This window comes from Teleopsis dalmanni, chromosome 1 (genome assembly GCF_002237135.1).
Source record: "Teleopsis dalmanni isolate 2A chromosome 1, ASM223713v2, whole genome shotgun sequence".
Taxonomy (NCBI): domain Eukaryota; kingdom Metazoa; phylum Arthropoda; class Insecta; order Diptera; family Diopsidae; genus Teleopsis; species Teleopsis dalmanni.
The window spans coordinates 34,324,625-34,334,154 of record NC_051846.1 but is presented as its reverse complement, the minus strand read 5'-3'; the positions used below and the strand labels follow the sequence as shown (position 1 = coordinate 34,334,154).

Here is a 9,530-nt window from a genome sequence, read left to right as displayed (position 1 = left end):
AATATTGATGAAGATTAAGAATTTTGCGTTTTATTTAAAATTTCCGGAAACTTTTCGGTCACAATGTATATTCTGATTCTATTATGATTATTATATTATAAACATTAATATATTATTATTTAACTAAATTAATTAATCTTTTCAGGTTATATATATGCACCAGAACATATCTGTGGATGTATTTCATATAAACAACCAACAAACTCAATTGAATATTTATGGATGAGGTACGTAGATTTAATTTGAAATTGATATAATCAGCTATTAAGTATATATGATGACAACTTACCCAGCTCGCTTCGATGCTACTATGAAGAGAATTTGTTCTATACCAACGCTAAATACTTGCTGATATATTATTAAATAATTTTAATAATTTTTTTGTTAACTATTATATGATTAACGTATTTAATTAATTTATTACAGAAAGCATCGATACCGGCAATATATTTACATTATAAACGCATTAATAAAAAAAATGCTGTTGTGTATAACTGTTCAGAATATTCCCACCCCTTTATGAATTATGATGTCTATATTTTAAGGAACTGATCTAATGACGACTCAGATATTAAACGATTTTAAATTTTATGAGATCATACAGTACTCATAAGCAGAGTTAAGCTTATAAAAGGTATGTGAAAATTAATTAACGAAATCTATACAATTTATGTACTTTTCAATAAATATTATTTTAACATTTCTATTTAATTTTTTTATAAATTTTATTAATATCTTTTTAATTAAATTTGGATTAGTATCATAATAATAGTAACATAACATTTGCATTAGTTTATATTTCGATATAGTTAAATGTAATTAACTGTGTTAATTTAACATTAATATTTTCTAATTGTACAAAAGTTAATTTGTATTTTATTTTGTTATTACCATATAAATTTAATTGTTAAGCACATAAATTGTTGTTTTTTTTTTATTTTATTAAATATTATAGTTATTTTTTTTATTAAATATTATATTTATTTTTTTTTTTTATTTTATTAAATATTATAGTTATTTTTTTTTTTTATTTTATTAAATATTATAGTTATTTTTTTTTTATTTTATTAAATATTATAGTTATTTTTTATTTTATTTTATTAGATATTATAGTTATTTTTTGAAAGACTTTAGTATGTTATTTACATGATGAGTTTTTTTCGGATTCCCCATCATTTGATTGTTAAATGAGACACATCCATTCTGATAAAGTTTTTCAATTTCTACATTTTATAAAAATATAAATATATTTATTATTATACTAATATCAATTTATTATAATTTTTTCAGATCAATTTCGGATTCATGCTTTTTGGAAAGTTACAATAATTATAAAATTAATGACCAGATTTAGCTGACATTTTAGGAGGTAATTTATTAATATATGAAGTTTTTTTTATGTGTTTATTTTTTTTTAAATGTTTTATGTTGTTTAAAATCAATTAATTTTATTAATTTTTTTTAAACATAGTTTTTGTAAGTAACTATATTTTAAATATGGGGGTGAGGGTTTTTTTTAGTAAGTTTTTCAATAAATTTTGTTTTTTAAAAACTACAAATTTTTTAAATCTTCGAAATGTCGTTAGAAAATATAAAAATTAAATTTATGTCTATCGAATTATAATGCGTATATTAAATAATAACATGTAATATTATTATGATTGAAGTAACATTTTGGTTTTTTATATTCCACAGTTAGAGTAACTAATTCGATATAATTTCGAAACGTAGCTAGAGTTACATAGAATTCCAAATTTAATACATTTTTTTTTTATTATAAAAATATTGTACTTAACAAAATGTGTCTTCTAATTTTTGTAAAGACATGTCTTCTGTTTTTATTATATCCCGCTTCCTTGTTTCTGTTAGGCTTTTTGAGGATTGATAGATCTTCCATGTGATTTACAATAATTATATTTAATATTATATTGTACGTATCTATAAAACCTATTCGATATTAGACATATCTACTGATTACAGGTTTTATAGCACAGACCTTAATGATTCATTAGAAAGCAAGAATTTTGTCAAATTCAAAATGACAGTAGTTTATTTTACATAACTTTGATTTTTTGGGCACGACCGGGGATTTTAGTAAAATCAGCTATTTTGACATTTATTTGACATTGCGACAGCCAGCCACAGTGTGTAACTTTAATTCACTAAAACCACCTATTGGGAATGAATAGAGAAAATTTCTACCACTGACGCCGAAGTGCTAGCATGCAAGTAATTTGGAAAAGAAAGTTGACATAAAATAGCTTAGTACTTGAAAGTCTATGATTATCTATGCCAGACTATATAAAACATATATATTTCAAAAATGTATTTATGATGACAACTTACCCAGCTCGCTTTGACGCAACTATGAAGAGAATTTGTTCTAATTCCAACGCTTATCTAATCTGATTTGATTATAATAATATAATATATTGATTTATGATTATAAATGTAATATATTGAAATGATTTTTTTTTTTTTTCAGATTGACAGCTATGGAGCTTATGTGCGAAACTGAATTTCACACAAAAGACCAGTAAATGCAGTTCAGTGTTTATGAAGAGGTAGGTACTTTTCTTAAGAAAAAGTTTTAATATGCATTTTAAAAATATATATGATGACAACTTACCCAGCTCGCTTTGATGCAACTATGAAGAGAATTTGTTCTAATTCCAACGCTAAATACTTGCTGAATATATAAAAAAAAATTTTTAATAATTTGATTGTTAAATTGTTTATTAACATATATCATTTATATTTTACAGATAATGCGGATATGTACAATGAACTAATCGTAATCGTATTGCAAATGTTGAGAATGAGTAGTTCTCTAATTGATATTTAAGTGAACGAAATTTTCAATTGGTGAAATACTGGCTAATCTATATTTATACGGTATGTGTAAATTTTTAGAATGTATTATAATTATTTTTTGCTTATACATTTTTATGTGATGATACTCTCAATCCGACGCTATGATACATATATGAAATAGCTTATTTAGTACTGATTTTTCAAAAAATTCTTTATAATCAATAACAAGTTTTTGTATTTATCACAAAAGAGAAACTAATTTTTGAGATTTTCCTGCATTAGTATGTCTTGTTATTGGTTGTAAAAATTTTAATTGTTATAAACTTATTTACTTAATTTATTTTTTAATATAAAATTTAAAAAAAATTTTTGTTTTTTTTTCAGCACTTATAACAACTTCAAATCTTCTAGAAGTATTAGTATGCAAGAAGGTAAGAATTAATTTCATATATGCTTTATTTTATATGTTCACATGATGAGTTTTTTTCGGATTCCCCATCATTTGATTGTTAAATGAAGCACATCCATTCTGATTTGATTTTTTAAATTCTTCTTTAAAAAAATTATTAATGCTAAATATTAATATAAAATTTCAATTGTTATAAATATATTTACTTAATTTATTTTTTAATATAATATTTAAAAAAAATTTTTGTTTTTTTTTCAGCACTTATAAGGACAACTTTAAATCTTCTAGAAGTATTAGTATGCAAGAAGGTAAGAATTAATTTTATATACATTGTGACCGAAAAGTTTCCTTTGCGTTTTAAATTAAAACGACAAAATTCTTAATCTTCATCAAATATTTATTTTATCTCCTTCAAAATTGCTCCATGTAGAAGCGATACACAAATCCAACGTTTCTTCCAAATCATAAAACGATTTTTTATAGGCGCTTTCCGGTATGGCTTTGAGTTCCCTCTGCGAATTCTGTTTTACGTCTTCTATGGATTCAAAACGCGTTCCTCTGAGTGGTAATTTGAGGTTGGGAAACAGGAAAAAGTCACACGGTGCAAGATCAGGTGAATACGGTGGCTGTTCGATGGTATTTATTGAATGTTTGGCCTTAAAATCGTTGATAATGTTGAACAAATTGAGGTGAATCGGAACAAGCCGGGCGTTGACACGTCGCATACACAAATTGTCCACCAAAATCAAACGAGCCATCTCACGACCGATGCCTAGCTCTCGTGCTATCTCTCTAACACTCACATGAGGATTTTTGAACACGATTTCCTTTGCCTTTTCAATGTTTTCGTCGGTGGTAGAGGTCGAAGGTCGTCCAGAACGCGGCATGTCTTCGACGGTCGTACGACAGTCCTGAAAGGCTTTGTACCACTCATAAACTTGAGTTTTCGATAAAACTGATTCCCCATAAGCCTTTTGTAGCATTCGCAACGATTCTGCACACGAAATTTCGTTCGAAAAACAAAATTTGATGCAAACTCTTTGTTCAATATTTTTTTCCATTGTTTTTTTCGCAACGCACTACTGAGGTGAACTGGTTTCAACAGCTGCCGTAAACGAACTGTCTGAACAGATCGCGCTCATTTTTGGCATAGTAATTAAGGACAGTGCTGCCAAACTACATAAACTTAAAATATCGAAAAATATACAGCGCGCGAATTTTAAATGAGAACCTCCGAAAACTTTTCGGTCACAATGTATGCTTTATTTTATATGTTCACATGATGAGTTTTTCTCGGATTCCCCATCATTTGATTGTTAAATGAAGCACATCCATTCTGATTTGATTTTTTAAATTCTTCTTTAAAAAATATATTATGCTAAATATTAATATGCTAATATCGATTTCTTTCAGATTAATATGTAAATTATTAAAACGGTTTTATAAAAGTTCATTTAAAATGAATTGTCGGATACCACGGATGTTGAAATAGGTAATTAAATGAAACTATGAATTTATAAATTATTTCATATAAAATGCAGTTTAATTTCAAAAATGAAGTAATTGTCTATTTTAACATTGGCTATATAGTATATAATGTATAATTACTTTCTTTTTATATTTGAAAATTCTATAAAAAAATTTATACAAATTTTATAGATTTTAGGTAGATTTATTTATTTATATTTAAATCATCAGATCATATTTTTAGGCCGTGTGCTAGTTCGAGTAAATTGAGGTAAAATAAATTACAATTTCTTAGGGATTTTTTGCACGGCTTATATAAATATTTATTTATTAATTGCACTTATTTATTATTTTTGGTTAAAAGTCTTCAACTTTATTTATTAAACATCTTATAAAGATTTAATTTACCTAATTTTTATCTACTCGAAATTACCTATTCGAAATTCTGGTAAAAAACAATTTACCATTAATTTACACGAACTCGCACAAGGCCTTAAATGAACCAAGTATGAAATTCAAAGAAAATAAAATTTTTAAATGGTGGTTGTTGGTATAGAATTATTTTATTATTATAATTTTATTGATTTATAACTTTAATCGATTTTTTAGGTATTTTATGAAGAAGAATTAAATTGTTTTTGTTGAAGTAGTTAGATTTTATTTAACTGGTTCTACGTCTATCACCACTCTGTTATTGATGAGTCAGTCATTAAATCATTATTCATATTGTAATAATAATTCTATTGCCAAATTTTTTCTTAGGGCTAAGCTATGGGCTGGTCCGAATTGTTTCAAAAAAAATTCGTTAGAATACTACAGACTTAGTAAGAAATGATTAAACTATGTTAATTATATGAAAAAAAGAAAAGAACTATTCATGTTTTAACACTATTTTTTTACATTTTGCTTTATTTACATTATAATTATACTCGTATATATAATATTGTAGATTAATTTGTGCAATATATAAAGAAAAATCAGATTTAAAAAATTGTACGTGCACAGTTTTCAAAAAATTAATAAAATTAAAATAAACCGATTTTATGGTTATTATTTAAATTTTGCTATGTACATTTTGGTTTTATTTTTAAAACGCAAAAAAAATATTCTTGCCTTAAAAACTTAAGAGTTGAATTAAACATTTTTTTTTAAATAAATATTGTAATTACAATTTTCATCTTGTATTTTTATAAAATTTAAGTACATTTATATATTAATAAAATCTACCGTTAGATACAGTTATTAAAAAACTTAAAAAAGATATTTTTTTTGCAGGGTTTATTTTTGAATCCTGCATTTTAAAAGTTAAATTTGAAGTTCGAAAAAAAAATAATTTTGCATATTTTACATTTTTAGATCTATGACAATGATGATGAAGATGCATTACTTTCTACACAGTTGGCATGCGTGATTGGATACATCAAAAACAAATGCCACACACATTCTAAATTTAGTACAAAGGAGGATATATAGTAAACATTTTTTCAATATAATTCTTTTTTTCAGGTTTCTTAAATAGTTTTAGACTTAAATATTAACAACAAAATATCAATAAATAATAATTTTATAAAAACTAAGAGATTTTTTATTTGAATAAATAATAATATTTAAAACATTTTGTACTTAAACTTTAGGTTTGAATTTGGGTAATTCCTTTATACGCTCTCTCCGTTTATGTTCCATATCCTTTGCCAATTCCCAAGATTCCTTATCGAGCACTTTTTTCCCTCTTGCTATTGCTAGCAAGCGTGACAATGTGAGCAAGGAATGTAATTCATCGCTGCTATTGATAATTTTGTCTTTACGCATTTGTACATAATCTGTCTGTATCATTTCCATATTTTCCGGATCCATAGAAAATTCACAGAGTTTTGCTTCCGTGATGAAACGTCTAAATTGATCTAGCCGATCAGGTTGCAAATAATGATGTGCAGCTTTTAAAGTTTCCATAATTATTTCTGTGGTGTTGTTATCGGTGTTAATTGGAATTCTAAAATGCATCTGTATAGATATAAAATATATTTATTTTATTTTATATAGATATGATATTTTAGGACTTACTGGAATCATGGTCTTGCCTTCGCTAAACACTAGAACTGGCACATCTGCCAAATATTTCATGTTATAATATTGAAAATCACATTGGATCTCTTGATTTTTAACAAGATGTACGATATTTTGCATAGCCAACACCCCTTGACTGTTTAACTGTCCTTGTTGCATATGTGTCTCATCCAACACGAGATGCGTGTGAGGTGCCAGCTGCAGTAAACCAGAAACGAGTTTGTTTGTTTCGTAATCTTTTCTAAAAAATGTATTAAATTAAAACAAATTATATTTTAGATCAGTAAAAATTATAAACTGGGCAGAATTAAACTGAGGAATGAATTAAAGAAATGAATCAAATAATAATACTTAGTATAATAAAAAAATTATAGATGGATGGATTGTAAGTAAGGTTTGGCACTTCTTGCAACATGGGTTCTTAATTAATATGCTTTTTGAAGTAAATACAACCGACAAGATTGACAGTTTATCTTTAACTAAATTTTGTTTACATTTCATTATTTAAGATTGCTTAAACTAATGCAAAACATACTAGATTATAACACTTTCTCTGCCCTTAATTTTTGACAAGGCTTAAGTTTTCCTGAAATCGTCGGATTCAAATCGAATTACATCCTTCCGAATACGACCACTTTTTCGAAGTTGAACTACTTCGGTAGAACGTTCTTCACTAGGCATTAATGTTGATTGGCTAGATGAAGGCGGTGTGGCATTGATGAAATTTGGAGCGAATTCAAAAATTGGTTGTGAAGAGAGGTCAGAGCTATTTCTAGTTTTAAGCTGATTAACATGACGTTTGATGTAACCAAAAGATGTGTTCACTCTGTAAACCATTTTACCAAGTTGTTTTACAATAACTCCTTTTATCCATTTTTCCCCTCTTGCGTAGTTTCGAGCGAAGACGGGTTGCTTTAGACTAAATTTCATTTTCCGTTTCGAAGCTTCAAGGTGCTTCCTAGGCGATTCAAACAGTTGACTCAACAAGGTACGAACAGGCCTTCCATGTAAAAGTTCCGCAGGTGATTTACCTTCAGCATTCGGCATTGCACGATATGTTGCAAGGTATTTTGATACAGCGAATTTGAGAGACAATCCATCGTCAATGTTTTTCTGAACAGCAGTTTTAAAAGATCTGACGAATCGTTCGGCTAACCCGTTTGAGGCTGGATGAAACGGCGCTGTTGTTATATGTTTGATGCCAAGTTTTGAGCAAAAATGTTTGAATGCTTCAGCTGTAAATTGCGGACCATTGTCACTTACGATGGTTTCTGGTATACCTTCCAGAGAAAATATAGAAGACAATGCTGATACGGTGTCAACCGTTGTTGTTGTAGATAGTTGTACAACGAACGGAAATTGCGAGAAAGCGTCGACACAAATTAGCCACATTGAATTACAAAATGGACCAGCAAAGTCGATATGTACTCTCTCCCAAGGTCGATCAGCTTCAGGCCAGCTTAAGTATTCACGTGCGTGAACAGGATTTGCAATTTTGCACACATCACAATTTTCAGTTAATTGTGCGATGTCTTTGTCAATATTAGTCCACCAGACATGTTGTCGAGCTAGCTGTTTCATTCTCGATACTCCCCAATGACCATCATGAAGAAGTTTAAGAATTTTCTGCTTAAGGGAGGCTGGAATGACAACCCGGTTGTACTCCGTCTGGAGGCAAAGCAAATTGTTGTGTAGTATTAAAGCAAAGCGATGATTGAAAAATGATCGAAGATCAGCATCTTGAGGCATTAGCTTTTCAGGCCAACCGTTTGTAACGAGAAAATAAACTCGGCGAAGAATTGGGTCATTTTTGGCATGCTGACGAATTATTTCAGCGTCAATAGGTGTGTTAAGTTCATTGATGTTGAAACAAGATTCTTCATGATCAAAAGTTTTATCTTCACCAACAGGTAAACGAGATAAAGCATCGGCATTTCCATGCTCAGTAGTTTTACGATACCGAACATCATACTGATAAGCCATTAGTATAATAGCCCATCGCTGTAAACGATGTGACGTCATCGACGGCAACTGATGAATTGGATTAAAAATGCTAACAAGAGGTTTGTGGTCAGTAACCAAGGTGAATCTTCTTCCGTATAAATATTGATGGAAACGCTTGACTCCAAAAACGATAGCTAGCCCTTCCTTCTCTATCTGACTATATCGTCGTTGATGAATGTCGAGAGTTTTAGATGCAAAAGCAATAGGCCTTTCTGTACCGTCAAAGTACGTATGCTAGAGCACGACTCCTATGCCATAGGAGGAGGCATCTGTAGCTAGAACCAACGGTAAATCTTCCTGATAATGTGCTAATTGCGCTGCATTGAGAATATGCGTTTTAAGAGCTATAAATGCTTGTTGTTGTGCTGTACCCCATGTGAATTTTACATTTTTTCGGCGCAGCATGTTGATTGGCGCGAATAATTGCGAAAAATTAGGTATAAAATTATGGTAATAGTTTACCTTACCCATGAATGCTTCTGCTTGCTTTAGATCTTTAGGCGGCTGCAGGTTTTTTACTGCTTTTAGTCCTGACTCATCTGGCAATATACCTTTTGCACTAATTTGACGCCCGAGATATTCGATTTTATCTCGCAGAAAGAAACATTTTTCTTGCTTGCACCTGATACCATTTTGTTGCAAAATACGAAGTACTTGTTCTAGGCGGCTGATGTGTTGTTGAAATGTAGGTGCGGAGATGATGATGTCATCGAGATAATTTCCACAACCTTCTACGCCTTGAAGTAACTGCTCAAGATATCTTTGGAATATA

General features: G+C 28.9%; 2 protein-coding genes and 1 long non-coding RNA gene across 4 annotated transcripts; 1 reads left to right on the top strand and 2 right to left on the bottom strand.

Moving 5' to 3' along the window:
* The first annotated feature begins 143 nt into the window (after positions 1-143).
* On the top strand, positions 144-6,205 carry LOC119669849. 2 transcript variants are annotated; one of them, XR_005251644.1, is made up of 9 exons: positions 144-227; positions 427-634; positions 1,291-1,369; positions 2,486-2,564; positions 2,766-2,895; positions 3,199-3,245; positions 3,482-3,531; positions 4,637-4,715; positions 6,047-6,205. It is a non-coding gene; the product is annotated as an uncharacterized LOC119669849 (long non-coding RNA). The 2 variants fall into 2 exon arrangements; XR_005251645.1 differs by lacking the exon at positions 3,482-3,531 and having other exon boundaries at positions 6,047-6,203.
* Positions 6,206-6,304: 99 nt separating this feature from the next.
* LOC119672559 (mini-chromosome maintenance complex-binding protein-like) lies at positions 6,305-6,992 on the bottom strand. The gene is made up of 2 exons (XM_038083631.1): positions 6,752-6,992; positions 6,305-6,691 (listed from the first exon to the last, which is right to left on the bottom strand). Exons 1-2 carry the CDS (start codon positions 6,911-6,913, stop codon positions 6,314-6,316), a joined length of 540 nt encoding a protein of 179 aa, XP_037939559.1. The 5' UTR covers positions 6,914-6,992; the 3' UTR covers positions 6,305-6,313.
* A 338-nt stretch (positions 6,993-7,330) lies between these two features.
* LOC119679383 (uncharacterized protein K02A2.6-like) lies at positions 7,331-8,737 on the bottom strand. Its single transcript, XM_038091711.1, has 2 exons — positions 8,543-8,737; positions 7,331-8,422 (listed from the first exon to the last, which is right to left on the bottom strand). The coding sequence occupies exons 1-2, from the start codon at positions 8,735-8,737 to the stop codon at positions 7,331-7,333; spliced, it is 1,287 nt and encodes a 428-aa protein (XP_037947639.1).
* Positions 8,738-9,530: the final 793 nt, after the last annotated feature.